Below are 23,373 nucleotides of genomic sequence, written 5' to 3' on the forward strand. Positions count from 1 at the left end.
ACATTTTGGGAGGCTGAGGCAGGAGGACAGCTTGAGCCCAGGAGGTCGAGGCTACAGTGAGCCATGATTACACCAGTGCACTCCAGCCTGGGCGACAGGACGAGACCCTATCTCTAAAAATAAATGAACAAATAAGAGCTTCTCAGCTCAAGAGTGCACGCAAAGTCAACACAGCAGCTCAACTCAGCAGTGCACACCCCACCTGGACAGCGGGCACCTCCTGAAAACACCAAGAGACCCATATCACGTCAAGGACCAGAGGGAAGAAAAGCTGGGAAACGGTCTCTCCAGTGTCAGCCGTGGGTATGAGCAACAAGGCCGGAGGGTGTCTTCTCATCTGCTATTTGCTGACTCGGTGTCACATCCCGGTCCACCCCTCCTGCCGAGCGGCAGGCCTTCTTTAGGAGCTCTGAAGGTCTTTGGGCTTCCTCTTTTATCTTGGCTGCTAGGGAGTTCAGAGCTTAATTTTCTGCCTAAGAAACATTCTTGTTTAGTTCCAAGAATCCTTCCTCCTTCACTGAATACCTCTTCTGATATCAGGCTTGGTTTGGGTTTTGTTTTACGACACAATTCACATGGTTTAAAAATTCACCCTTTGGGCTGGATGCAGTGGCTCATGCCTATAATCCCAGCACTTTGGGAGGCCAAGGCGTGCGGATCATGAAGTCAGGAGTTCAAGACCAGCCTGGCCAAGATGGTGAAACCCCGTCTCTACTAAAAACACAAAATTAGCTGGGTGCACTGGCAGGCACCTGTAATCCCAGCTACTCGGGAGGCTGAGGCAGGAGAATTGCTTGAACCCGGGCAGCAGAGGTTGCAGTGAGCTGAGATCGTGCCACTGCACTCCAGGCTGGGCAACAGACTGAGACTCCATCTCAAAAAAAAAAAAAAAAGAAAAATTCAACTTTTGACAGTGCACGGTTCAGTGATGTTTAGTGTATTCACAGAGTTGTGCAACCATCATCACCATCTGATTACAGAACATTGTCACCATCCCACAAAGAAACCTCATACCCCATTAGCAGTTTCTCTGCATCCTCATCCCCTCTCCCCCGGCCATTTGGAACTTTTTAGGTATTGTTCAATGAAAGAGCATAGCAACTCAATGCAGAACCCAAAGACACTGGTACTCAGGCCAGGTCAACTGCAGAGAGGCAGGCAGAACAGGGAAAGTCTAAGCCAGGGGGCAGCTTCTGGCAAGACACCACCCTTCCCCAGGGCTGGATGCCTGTGAGAGAATAAGGTCACCTGAAGAAGGGTTGGGGACACTGAAAATGTCTGCTTGATTCAGAACTGAGAGTCTCCATCTGAAGCTATCCACACGTACCTTGAAAGAACTATAAAAAGAACATAAATCTCTAGGAAGGACCATCAATAAATTCTTAAAGAAAAAGGTGTGTGGGGGAGGACTAGCCCTCCAGATATGCAACCACATTCTAAAGCTACAGTAACTAAACAGGAATGGCAAATGAATCAATGGGATGAAAGAGGGAATCCAGAAAGAGAGCCAAGAACTTGTGGTCCTTGAGAAAATGATGAGAATGGGAAGAATCAGATCCACTACTTCAGAAATGGTCCTAGGACAACTGGCTGGCCATACAGGGAACAAAACTACTAGGTTCCTACACATGTCTTGGGACAAAATAAATTCCATATAGGTTCAAGATTTTAATGTGAAAAACAAATCAGAAATGTATTAAGGGAAAACATGGGCAATTAAAAAAATAAGCTTGGCATGGGAAAGGCCTTTCTGAGCTTGACTTGATATGACAATGACATTAAAGGGAAGCCTGCTAAACCTGACTAGTGGCATTTTAAATATTTGAGTGGCTAAAAAAAAAAAATCCATTCAAGAAAAATCCATAAAGTCAAAAGACATAGAACAATATGAGGGCAATATCTATAAAACATGTGGTAATAGATTATTATCTTAATACATAAAGAACACATAAAATCAGTAAGGACAAATAACTCCATAGAAAAAATGGGCAGAGTATATTCATAAGAAATTCATAGTAAAAGAAATACACATGGCTAATACACATATGAAAACATGCTCGATTTCACTCATAAAGAATTTGTGGCTGGGCGTGGTGGCTCACACCTGTATTCCCAACAATTTGGGAGGCCAAGGCAGGTGGATCACCTGAGGTCAGGAGTTTGAGACTACCCTGGCCAACATGGCAAAACCCCATATCTACTAAAAATACAAAAATTAGCCGGGTGTGGTGGCACGCACCTATAGTTCTAGCTACTGGGGAAGCTGAGGCCACGAGAATCGCTTGAACCCAGGAGGCGGAGGTTGCAGTGAACCGAGATCGCACTACTGCACTCCAGCCTGGGCGAGAAAGTGAGACTCTGTCTCAAAAAAAAAAAAAAAGAATTTGTAAAAATAAATTAAAGTGAGGACTGGGTACGGTGGCTCACGCCTATAATCCCAGCGCTTTGGGACAGGCATAAGCCACCGCACCCAGCCTGCCATATGGTTTCTAATAGCAAAAACTGGAACTGTTAGGGAAGCAGAAGTTACGCCATTTTAAGCTCAGCTGAATCTTACAACTAGCAAAGCACATTCCTTGCCAGTTATGACCCATAGTCATGAGATGTTTAGAGGTTAAGTAAACAGCCTAAAGATAATGTACAAGGACACTCTCCTACAACAGCAGAAAGTCCAGATGTGCTTTCTGAAGACGCCCTGCTCTAACAGAGTTGTTACTAATAAACTTGTCTCTTCTACTGTGTTCTGTGACATGCCTTGAATTCCTTCCTGAGTGATTTCCAAAAACTTTATCTTGGGGTCTGGATTGAGACCCCTTTTCTGGCAACAGAATGAGCCCAAATGCCCAATAATAGGGACTGACTCAGGATTTCAACAGTTATATGTTGTTCTATTTTAACAATAAAACAATATGCAACCATTAAAAAGAATAAAGGGTTTCCAGTTAAACACGGCAGATTGAATCTATAGGTTTTTCTCCACTCCCACCCCAAAGTCCATTTAAATGCTAGCAAAGAAATAGAAGAAAATTCTAGACACACAGCCCACCCTCCTCCCGCGGACAAACCTTCCTGAGGACAAACAGTGTGGGAGAGGAGAAGGGACAGTACGAGGAAGAAGCGAGCAGAGACCACCACAGAGAATGCTGGAATCTTCCATCTGCACATGGTGAGGCCAGAAAAAGGCAAGAGCCTTTGTGCCTCACAGCCAGAAAGGAACTGAAGCTTCAGGTACTGTGAAGGTGGGGCTGAGAGAAGGGGCTGTCAACACAAAAGCAGGAGGAGAGGTTGTGTTAAGAGCAGTGGGACCCCCAGCACTCCAGCCTTCACCCTGGCAGGAGACAGTTTCTCTAGAGAAATTAACCAGAATGGTTCAGGGACCCCAGGCAGCATGACAACCAGGGGCAACAAAAGAGGCTGAAACAGGAAAGTGGTGTGAGGGTGTTATTGCAATAACAACATCCTCACCAAAAAACCCCCAAACACTCAGGGTATACACCAACGGCTCTTTAAATTTAAGATATGATAGCACCAATTTTAAAAACTCAATAGGCAGTTTAAAAGATGAAGAGGAATAACTCAATGGAAAGGGGGAAAGACAAGAAATTACAAGAATAAAAGTAGGGAGTCTAACATTCAGCCAACTGGAGTAAAAGAAGAGAGAAAATAGGGGGATTCATGAAAGTAATAATACAAAGAGTCTCCCTGGCATTGTAACATGGGGTTCCCCAAGTGAAAGGGCTGATTAAGCAAGTATTCAGCCCAGAGGAGGAAAACAGACCCCACTGCGAATCATCAACGTGGACTTTTATAACCTAGAGAAGTAAAGGTCCCTCGGGATCCTACAGAGGCTCAGGAATGAGGGCAACACTGGCCTCCCCCACAGCAACCCTGGATGCTAGAAGACAACAGAACAGTGGCCTGAAAACTCCCAAGGAAAATGATTTCCAATTAAGAATTATACATGCAGACAAAGTCAACCAAGTGTAGGATGAGGGTAAAATATCTGCAACTATGCAGGGTCTCAGAGACCTTCACCCGCCACGCACACTCTCTCAGGAAGCTGTGGGAGGCTGTGCTCTACAATAATGAGGAAGTCAGTCAAGGGCAAGGAATACGGGAAACAGAAGAGAGGCACAGAAGATGCTGGGGTGATGGGAAAGGAAAGTCTAGACCGAAGACCTAGGACAGACATCTACAAACGAGCCAGTACACAGAAAGGTCAGGTTTGCCAACCCTTGACTGCATTTGGAGAACTTTTCATCTTTGCCAGAAACTTTGGTGGATATATTCATAAACACTACATAAAACATTAAGAAAATGAAAGGACAAGGCAACAACTAACTCCAGGAAAATTAAATTTGCAAAAAGAAAGGAAATTAATCACAGTCCCCTAAATAGCTCAGTCAGCTGTGAACAATAATTACCCAGTCACACTAATGTCAGTGCTGAATGCCAGTCTAACAAGAAGCTGTAATGCAATTATTCGAATTATTCGGGGAGGACAGAAGGTGGGAAAATGTGTGAGCTGGTTGTTTGATATTTTCATATGGCGCTGCAACGGCATTAAATAATCCCCATCTACTGTATTAGGAAGCTGGTGGACAATGTCAGAAATTGGAAAAATTTTTAAAAGGGGGTGTAATTAGCCAGGTGTGGTGGCGGGTGCCTGTAATCCCAGCTACTCGGGAGGCTGAGGCAGGAGAATCACTTGAACCCGGGAGACGGAGGTTGCAGTGAGTGGAGATCGTGCCACTGCACTCCAGCCTGGGCGACAGAGTGAGACTCTGTCTCAAAAAAAAAAAAAAAAGTCAGGGGTGTACACATATTATTAAGAGACATAATGGCATCAGCAGAAGAAAGATCTAAAAGAGTTGAAGGTGATGGAATCTGAAGGGCTTTGGGGATCAAGAAGCGTGGGAAAAAGACAGCTGTTTTTCCTTATAATTCTTTTATCTTTGACTTACAATTATGTACATGTGTAACTTTGATAAAAAAATAAAATTTAACTAATTTTAAAAAGTAAATCTACGTGTTCTGACATGGAAACACAGCCACAAAATTGCATGAAGGAAAAACAAGAGGTCACACAGTGATGTAAATGGCAAAATTCACTTGGTTGGATTTTTAGGCATTTCATGCAATAGGGTGGTAAACACAGAACCATCTAGAAAAAGACATAGAACTGTTAACAATGAATATCACGGGGGATGGCTTGGGGGAGGGGGAAAGATGAGTATGAAATTTAAAAATGTTTTACTTCCTCAATCAGCATACTTTGATTTTGTTATAATAAGCATGTATTACTTTCGAAATTAAAAACACTTTTTAGGAATTCATCCTTTTAACAATTGGTTTGTTGTTAGTCTTTTCTTTTTTTTTTTTTTTTTTTGAGACGGAGTCTCGCTCTGTCGCCCAGGCTGGTGTGCAGTGGCGCCCTCTCGGCTCACTGCAGGCTCCGCCTCCCGGGTTCACGCCATTCTCCTGCCTCAGCCTCCCGAGTAGCTGGGACTACAGGCGCCCGCCACCTCGCCTGGCTAGTTTTTTGTATTTTTTAGTAGAGACGGGGTTTCACCGTGTTAGCCAGGATGGTCTTGATCTCCTGACCTCGTGATCCACCCGTCTCGGCCTCCCAAAGTGCTGGGATTACAGGCTTGAGCCACCGCGCCCGGCCTGTTGTTAGTCTTTTCACATAAATTTTATGGCTGTACAGTTAGTCCAGTTCCAAAACAGGGGAAGACGCCGACTGTACTTTTCCTCTCATTTCTGCCCAGATCTGATGTGTCTGTGTGAGTTCTGCACCCCTCAGGGATGATGGATAAACCAGAGAACAAACAGACCCCAAGGCTGCCCTAAGCAATGACCCCATTAAGAGTCAAACAGAAGCAATCACTTTATCATCCCCATAAGGGCAACTCAGCAGGGATGCCCTGGGGACAAACACTTTTGAATCAGAGGAGCCCACCCCAGTCCTTACCCAGCTGCCACTTTCGGGAACACATGGTCTCCATCATCCAGATGGGCAGGGCCGGCTCCAGCATGGCGATGCCCATATTTGCAAAGCAGATGGAGCCTGTAAGGGAGGGAAGGGCTTTGTAGTGGCTTCTGCCTCCTCTCTCATTTCCAGACACAGTTAGACTCCATGCACCTACAGCTCAGATAACCACAACTCCTACTTCCATTAAGTAAAGGATAAATCGCATATCAAGAGGACAGCAAAGGCTGTTAATCATAATTATCATCATCATCGTCGTCATCCTTATTTAAAACAGCTAGAATCCCAGAGACAAAGTTTGGACTGGAGGCAGCCCTAGAGATCCTTTGGTTTAACCTACCCAATGATGGTTTTATCAATGAAGAAAGGGAGCACAGTTTATTAATGAAGTAGCTTGCTTGGGGCCACCCAGCAGCCAGGCCACTTCCAGACCACACACAGTCTAGGGGCAACCTGAGGCTCTCACATCTGTGTTTTACTGTGCAATAAACATGGGCATTTCTAATGATACCCTGAAATGCCAGAAAATCCAAGCAAGATCAGGTGGATTCAGTCCAGGCATGCTGTCGGGGGATTTTTCGAAGCAGGATCAGGTGCATTCAGTATAGGCATGCCATTGGGGGATTTTTCAAAAGTCAGCTGTATATAACGGTATCTGTGCAAATATTCGTGATCACTCTGTTAACCAGAACCCTTTGTAAATACAGAACTATCTGGAAAAAGACCCACAGAACTGTTCTCCATCGTTCTGGGAACTTCCTGTGTTGTGCCTCTTGGAACCTCTAATTTGCTACAACAAATTCAAAGAATATTGTGCAATCGTGATGAAGGTGCACATATAATGAAGAAAGATCTGTTCATTCGATGTGACATTTAAAGGCAGAGCGTATCGATGGCAGGACTCCCCTCCCACACACTGGGGGAGGGAGTTTGGCTCTCAACTCCCTCCCCCAGTCGAGGCTGCCTGGAAGTGTCGATGACAGTCCAGGAGTGCTGCGTAGCGTCTTTGTGTCTCCTGTGAGCAAGGACTAGACAGTGAGGTTCCAGCGAAGCCCAAGACAGGACAGGCCCAGGCTGCAAAGCCCTGCCCAGATGTGCCCAAGGTTCAGGGAGTCACATTTCTGGAGCCCCCATCCCTTACCATACCTCCTCGTCCCTACCTTGGATGCCAGGGTTCCAGAAGCATCTGAGCTCTGGGATGCCCCTGCATCTTGCAGACTTCACTGCATGAAGAAGTCACCATGCCAGCTCCATATCCCTTTGGCCAACAAGCATGATAGTCTTGGCCAGGGTTACATACCTGCTGCCCTAATCAAATCCAGCAGCAGAAGGGTTAAACACAACCAGCCTGAGGGTTGACAAAGGCTGAACTTAACTACTGGTGCCCAGTTCTCCCAGGCACCATCCAGCCTACCTGTGTTAGGGAGCCCTGCTTAGACACATCTAACCCTAACTGGGTCCAGTGCTATAGTGCAGGCTGCCCCAGAAACCAACACGTCAGCATGCGGCCAGACCTTCTCCTGGCCTGACCCCAAGGGTCTGCTTACCTCGGTACTCAGGCCCAGCAGCACCTTCACAAGGCTGGTCCCTGGTTAGGCAGCCCAGGGCCTGCCAAAGCAGGCAGCCTCCTGCCACTGGGACAGTCTTGGGGAACAGTCCCTTGGATAGATGCAGACCATTATCCTTCCCAAGAGTCACAAAACCCCAGTGCTTTCTTTTAGCCCCTCTAGGCTGAAGCATGTTCTTTAGCCAAAGGGTGTTTGAGCAGCCTCCCTGCTTGCTCAGCAGGGATGCTCTCTGCAAGAAGGGAGCCCCTCTGGTCCCTGAGGGGCTCTGCTGTCAGTTTCTATTCATACACACCAAGGTGAGTCAGACTGCCCACCTGGGACCCTTGCCATGAGGCCAAGGACTCCTTCCAGAAAGTTCAAGGTCAAACAATGATGGCCTTCCATGCAAACACAGTAGGCAAGCTTAGCTCCAAACAAACCCAGCCAGGCATCCCCAGGGACCCAGGCAGCTCTGCAGAGCCCAGCATACACCATTTCGATTTTCCCCAAATAAGACAAAAAGGGCCTTGGCTGAGTGTCAGAAAGCAATGGTGGAAGAAAACCATTTCCTTTGACTTGTAGCCTCTTTGCCTTTTCTGTTTTTCTATGGCCCAACATTTCTAGCAGCAAAACGAAAATCAGCCCCGGCCATCCACCCCTGCCTCCAGCATGCGGCCATCACCTCGCATTGCCCTGACGGAGAAAACCCACAGAGCCCCACCTGCAGCAATGAGGATGTACGGGTCCTTCAGCAGCGTGGTTAGGGGTGTCCCCTTCTGACTCTGTCAAGAAAAAAACACACGTCAGAAGCATCACCATGCCTCCTCCCCCAGGGCCCTCATTCCCGGCCGCTCACCTCTGGCTGCACCCGGGACGGCTGGAGCACAAAGAGCTGAATAGCTAAAAAATAAAAATAAAAAAGACAAGCCCCTCTTCAGAAAGCAGGTGTGGCCCAAGCGTGTGCCGGCACGGATGCCAAGGTCATGGCAAGGTGCCCACATGGACTCACTCACCTCCATCCAAGAGCACCAAGGCAGCCAGCACCAGGAACGGAGCCGTCTTCCCCACAAACTCATACAGCACACTCCCGAAGGGGGGGCCCACTGCAGGGAGAGAAAGTGGGGACACTGCCCCTGGGACACACGCCCTCTGCCCGTACTAGAACCATCTATTTGACTCTTGTGTTTCTCTCTCTACTTTGTTCCAATAAGGTTTGGGGGTGTCTGCCCTATTGTTCTGTTCAGTTAGAGTTCAGTTGTCTTGGTAACTTCCTCCAAGTGACTTTTCCTAAGAAATGGGCAAGAGTCTATAAAGGTCACCCTGAAAGCAAAGGCCCGAGAGAAACAAGATCCAGGCCCAGGGCTGGGAGGCTTCCACTGCACTCTTTCTGCACAAGAAAATGTGTAAACAGGGACTTCACTCCTCATACAGCGCAGGCAATCAGGAGAGGAAGGGAAAGGCTCTGAATCCCTCTCAGGGAAGATGTTTGCCCCCTGGTCTGGGAAGTCAGCCAGGGCAGGTGAGGGAGGCAGACCCAGAAGGCAAGTTCTCCCTGATTACAACCCACTGAATGTTCCCGAGGAAAGGGTCTGGCAGACCATCCTGTTCAACCTTTGGTTTTCCATCTGCGCCCAGGGAGGTTTGGGGCAGGGGTAGCGGTAATCCTGATCCCCTCCACCCCCAGCTCAGGGCTCTTCCTACCATTTTTCAAAGTCTTCATGAAAGCAGGAAAGGAAGAAATAAAAAGGGAATTTCTGTGTCAGCGCAAATTTCCACAGGGTCATGGGATGGGGACTGCCGCTGTCCAGCACCAGGCAGGCCCCTCTTGCCAGTTCGCCTACACAGGGGCCTTACCCACCTAAGACCCCCATGGCCAGGCCTCCCAAGGCGATTCCCATGACGTTGCCTCTCTCTTCATCATCTGTGTAGACGCTGGCAAGCATGCCCATCCCTACACATGGAAAGAAATGGTCAACAGGCCAGCTCCGGGGAACAGCAAAAGAATAATGCGTGACTTGCCTTCCCTCTCCAGCCAGCCTTGTGATCTTCCCAAACCTGTCAGATTCACTAAAATGTAAGACCAAGCAAAACCCAAGAGGAAAGTGGGTACCTTCTCCAAGAATCCCCAGCACTCCAACCACCACCAATACCTGAATTCCCTGAATGAGTCCAGCTCACTCTGCAAGGGGCCCCTCACGAACTCACTCAGGCGTTCCACACCTACCAGCCACAGAGGAGCAGGACGAGCCGATGCCCTGCAGCGACCTGGCGATCAGCAGGAAGGCATAGCTGCTGGAGAAGGCAAACACTGCCGAGAGAAGGGGTCCAAGACCGCACATCAGTGCTACTAGGACACAACCGTCCCAAACAGGGACATTTCAGGAGCCCCCCCTTAACCCGGTGGAGCATTTGCATGTTAGCCACCTTGTGCTTTTGTTCCATAAAAAGCTCTCTATCAATTTCTTTCTGCAATTGTTGCCAGTACACAAACCTCCCAGGCCATATTCTTTTTTTTGAGACGGAGTCTTGCTCTGTCGCCCAGGCTGCAGTGCAGTGGTGCAATCTCGGCTCACTACAACCTCCGTCTTCTGGGTTCAAGTGATTCTCCTGCCTCAGCCTCCCCAGTAGCTGGGACTATAGGTGCATGCCACCACACCCAGCTACTTTTTGTATTTTTAGTACAGACGGGGTTTTGCCATGTTGGCCAGGCTTGTCTCTAAGTCCTGACCTCAGGTGATCCGCCCGCCTCCGCCTCCCAAAGTGCTGGGATTACAGGTATGAGCCAATCGCACCCCGTCCCCAGGTTGTATTCTTAATTCCCGGCTCATGGGCATCCATGCCCACCCTGATGAGACCCACACTCAGAAGGAAAACACCAGACACTTACTAATTGTTGAGACAAACATAATGCAGAATCCCGCAAATATGGGAATTGGATAGCCAATTCTGCAAAACACAAACATCACACAAATCTGGTGACTGCAGGCTATTTTTTTAAGGCTTTATATTGATTTTCTCCTGGCTACCCTTTGGGATTAGACAGATAAGTGTTTGGTGGACTTTTCTGAAAATTCATATACTCGGTGCTTCCTATGTGACCTTTTTGTATTTGTCTTAGAACGTGAATACATTTATGGACTGCCACTGTGAACAGAAATTTCTCCGGAATAAATGTTAACACAATATTGGCAAGTAACCCAGAACACATCCAAAATACACGGCCCCTATTTCTGTCATTTTTAAAAAATGATTCCTTTAATTATAGTCTTTGCTAGAGCTCTCCCAAAGGAGCCACTGCAATCAAATGATTCGGGTAAAAGGCCATCAAGTGATTCAACTGGCAGACTGCAGTATGTCTAAGAGGCATTAGGAAGCAAGATGTTAAGATCTTCCTTCCTGTTGACCCCATGAGGCCAACCTACAAAGACAAAGTCTCATTTTCTGTGCAAAATTTCAAACTCCAAATTGCTCCGCAAGACCACTGCTCACCTAGGGCTCTGGCGCCAGCTCAACAGGGCCGGTGGAAAGACCCTGGCATTTCCCTATGCCATGTCTGGCTGGACACGTGACCCTGCCACTTAATCTAGGGAGGTCTCCTCTCAGCCCCTCGGAGAGACCACCGCCCACCTCCCAGGACTAGAGTACGGAAAGAGATATGGATGTTAAACTGTTAACACCAGTGCCTACAGCATAGAAGGTGCCTAAGAAATGTCATCTCCTCCCTCATTCTCTTCCTTCTTTGTCCTCTGTTTCTGCTGAATCAAGCAGACAGTTGGGTCCCTGCTCTGTGGGTGGGGCATGAGGGTACCGGCAGCTTCCCAGCCCCTCTGCCTTGAGAGGAAGCCAACGGTGGCTGAGCTCTTGTCCAATTGCAGGTTTGCTCCAACCCAGAAGAGCCTGACATCTCTAAGTCTCTTCTGTCTCTAGCTCTGGACCCTCAGGAACCTGGAGAGGAATCAAATGAATCCAGGAAGGCAGAAGAACCAAGCATCCTGAGCTCCGGGCACAGCCTGGAAGGGTTCTTCCATTCTAGGCTTTAACAAAAAAAAAATTGTAATCGGCTGAGCATGATGGCTCATGCCTGTAATCCTAGCACTTTGGGAGGCCAAGGTGGGTGGATCACCTGAGCTCAGGAGTTCCAGACCAGCCTGGGCAACATGGTAAAACCCTGTCTCTACTAAAAAAATAATAATACAAAAAAATGAGTAGACATGGTGGTGCACACCTGCAATCCCAACTACTTGGGAGGCTAAGGCATGAAAATTGCTTGAACCTAGGAAGGGGAGGTCATAGTGAGCTGAGATCGCACCACTGCACTCCAGCCTGGGTGACAGAGTGAGATTCTGTCTCGAAAAAAAAAAAAAAAATCATAATCATATCGCCTTCATTTAAAGTTTAAACTCAGTTATCCCAGCACTTACACCCGCCAGATTTAGTCATGATTTAATAAGGGCCCTATTTCACCTCCCTATGTTACAGATGAGGAAACTGAGGCATGACATCATGACATCTGTCATTACTTATCAGATGTCATCAGACTAATTTCACTTGGGCCATTCCCACATGGCTTTTCCTTGTAAACTTTACCACTTCCTCTGGTACCCAAACGGCATTAAATAGAATCTTTCCAAAAGTTTTCTTGACCATACTGAAATATTTTTTAACTGCTTCACCTGTATCCAGAAACCAAATACCAAAAATACAGAGAGTAACTCACAAGCATGACAGATTCCCAGAGAGTCAGGCCCCTCCCACAAACCATGCAAAGATTCCCCTGCTGTGAACAGAGGTGAGCTTGTAATTCACAAAGTGGGGCTCCAAGCAAATTGGGTAAACCAGAGAAGATGCCAGGATTCTGACCTGCAGTTCAGATGGCCATTGGGTGGCAGCTTCTCCTGTCTCAGCCCACCCAGAGCTGATTCTCTGTGCCCCTTATTTATGTGGACAAAAGAAACCCAGCGCCGGGGGCTCACGCGGCACTGTGGGATACTGAATCAGGAAATGTCCAGGAGGCGCAGAGAGGAGAACTCACAGGCAGTTTATTTTCAGCAACTGCAGTTTGTCCCAAGAAAGAACAGGCATATGACCATCTTCTTGACTGTCCTGGAATAAACACAGGCTTCTCCCACCGTTCAACATACATTTGGAAAATCTAGTCATTGAAGTACCAATACGTGTCAAAGTTGTTGGAATTAGGGGCCTCACTCTTCTTTCACCAGTTCTTCATTTTGGCTATTTTTAAGGCTCTAATATGGAACCTTTCAGACTGCAGGGACATCCCTGAAGCCAAATAAGGCATCTGTGGCCCTTTCCCAGACTGTAGGCAGAAGCAATGGGTGGTTTCAGGACAAAACTCAATAAAATGTGACAGCCCCTGTCTGTGACCCCCAAACCACCAGCCATACTGTGCCCACTGTTCAATCCAGCCAGGTAACCCATCAGGGCACAGCTGGGGTGGGCTGGAAGCTACTGAGGTCCCTCCCTACCTGAAGACTCAGACATTCCCACGACTGTAAGCAGGGAACCAACCAACATGCTGGGTGGCCTGAGATTCCAAGGGAGGGTAGCTGGTTTTATCCATTTTTCAGATGATCAACACTGAGGCTCGGGGAGGTGAATTACTTACCCCAAATCCAAGGCTACGGGCATACCTTGAGTGTGGTAACATGTGCTGGGCCCTGCTGATGTGCACCTGGGTGGGGACACCAGAGCACGTGGGATGGAGGGTGCACAGTTTCACTGAAAACCACAGGGTTTGTGCCCACAGAGGGTTCTTTTTTACCATCTGAGGTGCTGTGTTTTTCTTAGAAACACTGCAGTTACTGTTTTTCTTTCTAATTTTCTTTGGGATTTTAACAATGCATGTATGGAATAAACGAACATCAAAGCTAGAAGGAAACTCAGGGGCTAGCCAGTCCAAACCCTCACCTTAGATAAGAAAGCTGAGGTTCAGAGACAGAGTGGCTCGCCCTTGGCTGCAGAGCAAGCCGATGGCTTCAGATACAACCAGGCTCATGTTGCCGCCTTCTCGGTACCGGACATACCTGTGCCTCCACTTTCAACACAGGCCAAGCCACTGCAGGGGCTGCTCAGTGCTAAGCGCTGGGCATCATGTTTCCCCAGAGCTCAGCTTCAAGGCAGAGAAGACACCCTGGGAAGCTCCTGGGTCTCCGCCCTCAAACTCTTCTGGCCCCTCGAGCACCCACCATAGAAGGAGGGTCGTCCAGTGCCCCTAGTCATTGAGTGGTGGGCAGAAGGACCAAACCCTTTCTGCTTCCCCACAGTATCTCCTAAACAGACAGAAACTCAACTGACAATAGTCACAATCTGTGTCTGAGTTGCCCCCCTTGTCTCAATTCAGGGCCATCTCAATTAAAGTATTGCTAAGCAGAGCTAGATCTGATTCGGCAAACCTTTAGCCAAATGTCATCCTGGCCCACGGTCATCCTCTACAGAGAATCACGAAGCAGTTAATCCAATTTGAGTAAGACTAAAAATCATATATTGAATCCCTAGAACAACATGTAAAACAATAAAAGTTATGTTAATTATATATACTTAGTCAGTGCAGAAACCCCGTCTGTCCCGAAATGGTCAGTGAGGACAATACTTCTCTAGTGTTAATAATTAGCTTATCCTTGCCATGGAGACTAATGCAAGCTCTCTTCTCACGATTGTTAAAACCATAGTTTCCTCTACCATGGTAAATTACAAAAAGGATACAGACTACGGAGCCCCGAAGGGTGCAAACTATCACCAGATGCAACGAGAGACAACAGCTCCCTTCCGGTGATCCCTACACACTCCTAAAAGGTGTGCAGTAAATGAATGACAGTAAATGGACTGATATTTTCAATTTGCCTGGATATAGTAGGAGGTGTGTCAATCATTTAGTAGATAAAATGCTTCGGTTTCGCTTGTTAAAATTCTTAGGTCCTGCTTGTCTTTTTCAGCTACCAGAGAGTTCCAGGGGGCACGTACTTCTCTCTTTCCTGGGCGTGAGCCCTGTTCTCTGACACACAGCTTAACAGAGGCTTTGCTTCTCCTAGGAATGTTCTAATTCCACAGCCACTTTCCTCTGATTTCAGAAGCAAAGACTCATCAAACCCTGCCTACCATCCTAACCACATCCAGGATGGGAGATCCCTTCTCGGAACAGCTGGTTTCCCTATCCATAGAGAAGCTGAAAAGGTCACTGCTTATTCCTACAAAGCCTACTTCAGACCCACTGGCTGAAGCTAGCAAAAAAAATAAAATAAAACCATAGATTTCACAGAGATTTCATGCCCTGTGGCTTCCTCCTTGTCGTTCAGATGTTAGCTAAGATTTGCAAGGAAAAAGAACTGCTTTCAAATATACTAAGTAACTATGGAAATAAATTAAGCCACTGACGCTGGCTTGATAAAAAGCAGACCACCGAGACAATGACAAGCTAAGGAGGAAGCCAAGGGAAACGGTCCCCAGCAATGAAGTTAACTCTTTCCCAAGCCAGTCGTTTGGTGTGGAATATCTTTCGGTTGTGAAGATGCAACTCTTATTTAAACCTTATGCTAAGCAAGACCACAACGTCACTTCGTTACCTGACTGAGGGAAGAGAGAAATGTAAACGTGTTGTTCCATTGTTCATTTGCCTGGAACATTCCTCTTATGTACATATATATCTAAAATTTGCTTCTTAGACCAAATGATGACCAAGCATCACTAGTATAATTTCTGCTACCACCTGCACACAACTGCACTCATGAAACGAATAGTTCAGCCAGAATTATAAAATGAGAGGCAAGAGGCTCCAGCATGGAAATCAGGTCAACCCAGCATCCTCAGGCTTTGTTGGAAAGTGTGCTATTGGCCAGGTGATCACTACACACACCCATCTCAAAGGTTTTTTGCCACCTATCTGGTCATATGTTTTCAGTAGAAATATAGTATCTGAATAACAAATGAAACAGGAAGAATGTGCATCCTATTAGCAGCTAAATGAACCCAAAAATTGTTACTCTGTATTTTCAAGGTTTGGTGTGAGAACTTATCAAATATTTAAAAACAACAGATGTGGCCAGGCGTGGTGGCTGACGCCTGTAATCTCAGCACTTTGGGAGGCTGAGGCGGGAGGATCACTTGAGGTCAGGAGTTCGAGACAAGCCTGGCCAAATGGTGAAACCCCATCTCTATACTAAAATACAAAAAAAATTAGCCAGGCGTGGTGGCATGCACCTGTAGTCTCAGCTACTCGGGAGGCTGAAGCAGGAGAATTGCTTGAACCTGGGAGGCAGAGGTTGCAGTGAGCCGAGATAGCCCCACTGCACTCCAGCCTGGGCAACACAGCGAGAGTCTGTCTCAATAAATAAATAAACAAACAGACAGGCAGCCTACCTTTTGTGTCTCCTACCCACAAAAGCCACTCACATGGCACCATCATGACTGTGAATAGGGGAGTCCAAGTATGGTGTGGTGCGCTGTAGAACGTCTCGATTCAGAGTGGGTCCCACTTCTGAAACAAGCAGCTTTGGAAAAGAATAGCTCTGCCCAGCCTGGCTACAGGCAGCTTTCCCACACATCTTTAGGGATGCACGAGGCTGGACCAGTTCACACCAGGGACTGGAAAAAGACTGAAAATTTCCGGGACCAGGGAGGGTCCATGTCCACAGGAATCAGGCTGATCTTTTCTAAACTCTCTGCTCATTGATTAAAAATAGCAATCAGCAACTCACTGGGTCTTCAGCAGTTCTGCCTGGTACAACCAGGAAGAGCCCAAGTCAGTGCAAGAAAGACGGATTTTGAGTTGCATTCTTTATTTCTAGTAGCTAAAAGTACAAGCTGTATAATTGTAAGCAGGTGGGAAGAACAGGAAGTGGGGAAGAACAAAGCTTGAAACCGGACAGTCACGACATGTGGCTGCAGTCCCGCCACAGTCGTGGTAAATGCTTTCTCCTCCTCAACTGCAAACTCCTTTGCCTATAAAATGTTAGGACTGGCCCAAAAGCTTTCGGGAAAAGTCTCTGCAAGCGCTGATGCTCCATATTTTAAACTACTCTTTAATCAGAAACATATTAACCAATTTTAAAAAGCTTTTAAACACATTTGTTTACAACACTGAAGACTTGAGTCATACATCTTGCTCATGGAGGATGTGATTGGCACAGTTTACACCAAAAGACTGTTTGCAATGGCTCACAGGTTAACTCCTTGGAGACTATTAAAGGCAAATGGAATGCATTTGTCCCTTCTCTGCTTCCATCTGAACTGTGGTGGGAAGTAGAATCTTGGAGTGTCCAGAAGAGCTGCCCAGTCCCCAAATTCATAGCTATCGGGCTTGGAAATTATGAGACAAATCACAAATCAGGATCACAATATGAAAATGTGTTTGCTCGCTGGGCACAGTGGCTCATGTCTGTAATCCCAGCACTTTGGGAGGCCAAGGTGGGCAGATCACCTGAGGTCAGGAGTTCGACACCAGCCTGACCAACATGGTGAAACCTCATCTCTACCAAAAAATACAAAAAACAGCCAGGCATGGTGGTGCACGCCTGTAATCCCAGCTACTCAAGAGGCTGAGACATGTGAATTGCTTGAACCCAGGAGGTGGCAGTGAGCCAAGATCACACCACTGCACTCCAGCCTGGGTGACAGAGCAAGACTCTATCTCAAAAGAAAAGAAAAAAAGAATTGCCCTTCCATATTACCAGGCAGTACTACAAAATCATTTTCAAATTTGCTGGGTAGCTGGGCAAAACAGTTGAGGATTACAATTTTGCTCCAGATAACTTTCAAAGTGGATTACTCACCATGAGAATAGACTAAATTTCACAAGTCACAAAATGGAAGACAATGTTTTTGAAGTCCCGAACATGAGCCTGGTGTGGCTACAGCCTCAAAGCCTTTGGAGTATTTAACAGGGGAAAGGGCTCACTGGTTTTAGACAAGCTTCTTCCCCATGCATTTTTAATGCATGACATTTTAAGCAATGCATTAAAAATAAGAATGGGATTTTTAAAAAAGCTTTTCATTTGCCATTTGCGTTTGGAAGATTGGAGTACTCACATCATTTCAGCCGAATTTCTAAGTATTACACTCTACAGCTAGCAACGTTCCACCCAAGTGATTGGCAAGGCATTATTACGATAATGTCCTCAATTTTCACATACAGTATTTGAGCTGTTTGCTTTCTCAGAATACAAAACCCTGAGCTATTTTCTGTAATTATACCAGATGCATTTTAAGAAGCGTTCTTAGTCTTGAAAAAAGGAAAGAAAACAATCCTGCAACTACTGAGGTCTGTTTGGTTTTTCTCCTGAGAACAGAGGAGCCACTGAATGTCACCTTCTTAATGGGCTTACAGTCAGCCCTTCGCTGGGTTAATTTGCTTAGCATATTTTATGTAGCAACCTTAGAATATTGCTCTGCACAGACTGGAGGGCTGGACGTGGCTTGAGATTGTTGAAATCAATTCAATGGCACCCTTCGTTCCAGAAAATCAAACTGCAGATGTTGAGAAAGTGCTCCTGTCTGACTCAAGCTCCATGTGTCCAAGGGCAACTTGTGCTGGTGGAAGGCCAGATCTGCCGTCCCCTCCCTGAGCCCCAGCCACCACCCAAGGCTTCCTCAGCTCCCAGTGCCCCTAACCCTAGAGTCGCACAGGGATCTGCTCCCAGAGCTTGGTCGCTTTAATGCTCTGTTGCCACCTTGAAGTGTTTCGTAATATTTGAATGTGGGGCACATATTTTCATTTTGCACTAAACCCCACAAATTATGTAGCCAGTCCTGCGCCCCACTCCCCATGCCAAAGGCAGAGGAAATGCAAAGTTCTCCCTGCTCCCTGCCCACTTACCCTGCTTAACATTGTGCTTGATTCACTCACTCTCTTTGGCTTTGGTATCTGTAATGGCTCCCAACTGCCCCACGTAGAATCCCACTCCTTTCTCAGCCCAGCACTTGGGGCCTCTTACAGCCTAGCCCAGCCCTGGTTTCCCCTGTCTCCTTAGTTCCGCCCTCTCCCCGCCACCATCTCCTCCATTTCCAGTCTAGTCTTTGTTCCTGCTTCTGGGCCTGGTCTGCAGGTAGGACTCTGGGCACGCCCCTCCCCACCATTTCTGACGTTTAACAACAGGTACGCCTCACACGTATCATTTCCACCTAGGTAGCTACACTGTGCACTTGGCAGCCCACCACCAACACTCAACTGTACCAGCTCCCGCTCCCTGCACTGACACCTTAGGGGCCTGCCTCCTCCTCTCAGCTGCAAGGCCCTTGTCCTGAGCTTTGAGTGCCCACAGACCAGGCAGAACTGGTCCACCTCAGCTGTAGAAGAACAAACATTTCACCAACAGTGGAGAAGTAAACAGTTATTCCAAACAATGTGGGTTCAAAAAAATCTAGAACAGCCTGATTCATCTGAAGCTAGTTTAGGCAGCTTGGATTATCCAGACAATAGCCTCATTTCTCTTCCTTTCATGCACGTGGACATGGCTATGTAACCACCAGAAGGGAAGAACACAGCCCGTGACCTTGGCATCAGCTTGGAGCTCAAACTATGCAGCAGTGCGTCCGACCTTTTCCCACACTCCCTACCTGGTATCTATGAGAGCCTTTAACATGCCAGCTCCAAAAGAAGACACCTTGACTCTCTACAAAGAAGTTCATGGCCTGAGGTAGAAGGCAAGAGGAGGCCACATGGCTCCTAAAATAGGATGACAGCCATGGCGACTATAGAGTTCCTTGCTGCCAAGGGCAATTCTGACAAACGCACTTATGAAACCTGGCATTTAGACAGGCCAAAGTCCTCCCACTCGGTAAAAGAGGTTCTCTTTATTCTGTCTTCTTTAATATTTTCTTACTTGTTGAGCAACAGAAGGGAGAATAGAATAAGAAATGGTGGTTACCTGGGAACAGAGACATAGGAGAAGGAGACTGGGTTTTCCCCAGCTCACCCACCATGGATTTTCCAGACTCCCCCCAATAAATAAGAGGCAGAATTCCAGGAAGGACATAAGCTAGGACTGATACAAATATCAAACTCTTTGACTAAAGTCGTCTGCCCTACCTGTTGGTCAGCAGTCCTATGAAAGGGTTGGTGATGAGCTGGACGGTGGCTTTCGAGGCAAACAACAGACCGACTTGCACGTTTTCATTCAGGAGGTCTTTGTCTTCACTGGGACAGTCGGAAGGGACAGCGGATGCGTTGGTCACCATGTGCTGTGTGGTGGTCTGATGAAGCGGCCCTTCCTGCAGGTCTCTGCTAGCGTTCCCAGTGACCATGGTCGAGTTGTCATAATAGGAGAAGATGCTCCGGAAGCTGTCTGAGCTGGAGGCCGTGTGCACTGGCCTGGCCGTCTGGATTTCTGTAGCATTCTTCTCATGCTTAATGCTGTACAGATAACTTGGGATGATGGGGACTGGGGATGAGAGCAGAATGGCAAGGTGGTGATCACACTGAAACCCTCTCCAGGAAAAAAAGTCAGCAAAAAACTACGGTTGCATCGGCCAGGAGCAGTGGCTCACACCTGTAATTCCAGGTCTTTGGGAGGCTGAGGCGGGTGGATCACCTGAGGTCAGGAGATCAAGACCAGCCTGGCCAACATGGAGAACCCCTCTCTCTACTAAAAATACAAAAATTAGCTGGGCATGGTGGCACCCGCCTGTAATCCCAGCTCCTTGGGAGGCTGAGGCAGGAGGATCGCTTAAACCTGGGAGGTGGACATTGCAGTGAGCCAAGATCGCACCACTGCACTCCAGCCTGGGCGACAGAGTGAGATTCTGTCTCAAACAAACAAAACAACAACAACAACAACAGCAAAACTATGGTTGTGTCAAATGCCAGAAGAGATCCAGAGAGGTTGCAGGTCTACCCCAAAAACAGGAGCCCTGTGCCAGATGTCTACAATGACATTGCAGCAAGTTCACTTTCCTTAGCTCACTAGAAAGAACCAAGCCCCCAGCGCCCCTGAAGACTGTCTCCTCTCAAAGGCAGCTGCTGTGCTGAACTGACTGCTCCCACAGATTCTGTCGTTTGTGGGTTTCTTCCACATTGTTCCTTCAAGGAATATTTCAGAAAAGCAAAATGTGGTCTGATGTCAACACAGTGCTGACCTGGGGTCAACCGGTGCTTCTAAGAAAGAGAGGCTCAAAAGACTTTCAAATGAATGAATCAAGGAAACAGAAAACTATATTTCATTATGTGTCTTAGAAAAAAATTAACCTGCAGGAAGTAATAACTTGGAAATTCTGCAACAAGCCCACTTCATCCTTCCATTGTGTGAGTGGGAATCTGCAATTTTTCCTACAACTTGTAAGATTTAAGAATTCCTAAGACTTTCACAAGGAAAAAGCAAAACCGTGACACAGGCCAGGCTTGGTGGCTCACGCCTGTAATCCCAGCACTTTGGGAGGTCGAGGAGGGTAGATCACCTGAGGTCAGAAGTTCAAGACCAGCCTGGCCAACATGGCAAAACTCTGTCTCTAATAAAAATACAAAAATTAGACAGCTTTGGTGGCGCAGGCCTGTAACCCAGCTACTCCGGACGCTAAGGCAGGAGAATCACCTGAATCCGGGAGGTGGAGGTTGCAGTGAGCCAAGATTGGGCCACTGCCCTCCAGCCTGGGCAACAGAGTGAGGCTCCGTTTCAAAAAACAAACAAAAAACAAAACAAAAAGCAACAACAAAAAAATACAAATTAAATTGTGAAACATATAATCGAAGCTGTGAGCACATGTGTCCAATGGAGCATTCCAGCCTAAGCAGAACTAATACCCTTGGTACTGAACAGGGATGAGCTCCACGGCTCTGATAAGTCCTTGAGATGAAACCTATCAGATGCTCTGAAAACCGCTGTGAGAAAACCTGCAAATGGAGAGAAAGGAAACAGCTCCCACCACTTACAGTCTAAATGAGTCGTGATTTTTTTTCATTCGTTAAAAACTGGGATTTTTCTTTTTTTTTAAGGAAATGCATACCAAATCCTTCTCTGTTAATGGGCCTAATTAAGAGATCTGAATTTCAATTACTTAATTTTTCAAAATTCCATTATAGGAAAAAGAATAAAACCAACATTGTTCAAATCGCTCTTGCAATGGTTCCTGAAATATTTCCATATCAAGTCATTCACTAATACAATATACCTGAATGTCTTTTTTTTTTTTTTTTTTTTTTTTTTGGAGTAAGGGATCGAAACTTGCTCTTTTAGGTACTACACCAAATTATTAACCTGCATTTTCGAGTAGCCCAATAATTATTCTAACACGTAATTTTGAACTTTAGGAATTTCTCTTCTGGAACAGAAATCTTTTTCATCGCAGTGAAAGCAGGCAAGAGGATGCGGGAAATTATCAGGGGGAAACATAAGTTCTGGGTCTTATCGGATGTCACAGTTTTTGACCCGAGCATCAGGAAAGCGAAGCCACCAAAGCGGCTCCTCCTAGCCCGGGCGCGGCAGCCTAGAGGGGATGTCTTTTTTGCAAAGCGAGTCTCCAACTTTCCCGGGGCTTGGCGGAGCTCCGGGACCGCGCTGGGGTAAGCAGAGTGCCCGGGAAGGGACGCCGGGACTGGGGTGCCAGGGCAGGGGTGCCCTGTCTGCACGTACCCACGACGGTGAGCAGCATGTTGTCCAGCAGCAGCGCCAGGAACACGATGAACAGGATGAGCTTCCGCGAGCGGCGGCTCTCCTGCAGCCAGCGGACCAGCGCCAGCTCGCTCAGGGCCATGTCTCCGGGGCTCCGCTGCGGGCGCGGCGCGCGGTGAGGACCCAAGGCGGCCGGGGACCCCCATTCTCCCGCCCCCCAGGCCGCGGAAGGGAGAGTCAGGGAGCCGCGCGCACCGGCATCCGGGGACACCCCCGGGCGCCCCAGCCTGGGCTCATCTGGCTCGAGCACGTCCCCACGAGCGCCTGCGCTCCCTGGAAAGAGCGCCCGCGAGCGCCGTCGGAGACCCAATCTGGGGACCCAACCTGGAACCCCCAGGACGCTGCCCGGATCCCCGCCGCCCCCAACTGTGCCACTTCCCAAACTGCACGCTCGGCCCCGTGCACCTTGCGCCCTGCGCCCCGGCTGCCCCGGGGTCCCCGTAGCCCCGCCCGCGTAGCTCTGGGGGCCTCCCTGCCTCCCTGCCTCCCCCGGCCCCGCTCCCCTCCGGCTCCGCACCCTGCGAGCAGGGAGCCGGGGCCGCGTTACCTCGGGGTCGCCTGCTATGCCTGCCCGAGTCCTCCGCGCCCGCGCCACCGCCCGCAGCGCAGTGGGCTCCGTCAGTCCGGGCGGCTCCGGGTCGCAGTCTCCGCCCCAGCGCCCCTCCGCCGCCGCTCAGTTTACCCCTTCCGACTCTGACGTCACGGCCGGAGGGAGTGGGGGCGGGGGGCTGGGGCGCCCCGGTCTCCGCCCGCCCGCGCCGTCGCTGCGCAGGAGGGGCCGCCGCCTCCCTGTCCCCGCCTCGGCCGCGGCCGCGCCTCTTCTCCGGACCCTGCGCGTGGCCGAGTGCCTTGGGGACCCGGGCCTGGGGAAGCGGCAGGGGCGCAGAGGGAAAGAGGTCAGAGACCCTGGACGAAGGGTGAAGGGCCAGGGACCAAGGCGAGGAGACAAGGCTTTCTTGTGGGTCCAAGTAGTGGCACGAGCTGCTTTGAATAAATCAGGTGGCTCTTTGAGCCTCCGTGTCCCTGAAATGGGCCTTGAGGACGGGAATGATGGCCGTGGGGTAAGATCGCCAGCGGTGACAGGTGCTGGGAGCCAGGGACAGGCTTCTCTTTCCTGAGAAAGCCACGCTTTGCACCCACCATTCCCTCCCCTCTCCTTCCTCTGCAGCCCCGATGCGGGGGTGCCACTCGGAGGAGCCTTTGAGTCTTGGGCATCCTC

At 48.3% G+C, this 23,373-nt stretch overlaps 1 protein-coding gene across 3 annotated transcripts in view; it reads right to left on the reverse strand.

Annotated features, from left to right (window-relative positions):
• Positions 1-22,849, reverse strand: part of SLC18A2 (solute carrier family 18 member A2) — a 39,363-nt gene extending 16,514 nt beyond the window's left edge. For 2 of the 3 annotated variants that reach the window (XM_031652040.1, XM_031652042.1), the window contains exons 1-10: positions 22,702-22,849; positions 22,116-22,251; positions 19,580-19,931; positions 10,427-10,485; positions 9,764-9,847; positions 9,398-9,490; positions 8,553-8,642; positions 8,396-8,439; positions 8,261-8,321; positions 5,975-6,070 (exon numbers count right to left, since the gene is read on the reverse strand). In XM_031652040.1, the coding sequence (XP_031507900.1) occupies positions 5,975-6,070; positions 8,261-8,321; positions 8,396-8,439; positions 8,553-8,642; positions 9,398-9,490; positions 9,764-9,847; positions 10,427-10,485; positions 19,580-19,931; positions 22,116-22,236 (1,000 nt within the window). In that variant the 5' untranslated portion in view covers positions 22,237-22,251; positions 22,702-22,849. Of the gene's footprint in view, positions 1-5,974; positions 6,071-8,260; positions 8,322-8,395; positions 8,440-8,552; positions 8,643-9,397; positions 9,491-9,763; positions 9,848-10,426; positions 10,486-19,579; positions 19,932-22,115; positions 22,517-22,701 lie in introns of those variants that run through there. The other variant, XM_031652041.1, reaches the window with a different exon arrangement.
• Positions 22,850-23,373: the final 524 nt, after the last annotated feature.

The sequence above is a fragment of the Papio anubis genome, chromosome 11 (genome assembly GCF_008728515.1).
Source record: "Papio anubis isolate 15944 chromosome 11, Panubis1.0, whole genome shotgun sequence".
Taxonomy (NCBI): domain Eukaryota; kingdom Metazoa; phylum Chordata; class Mammalia; order Primates; family Cercopithecidae; genus Papio; species Papio anubis.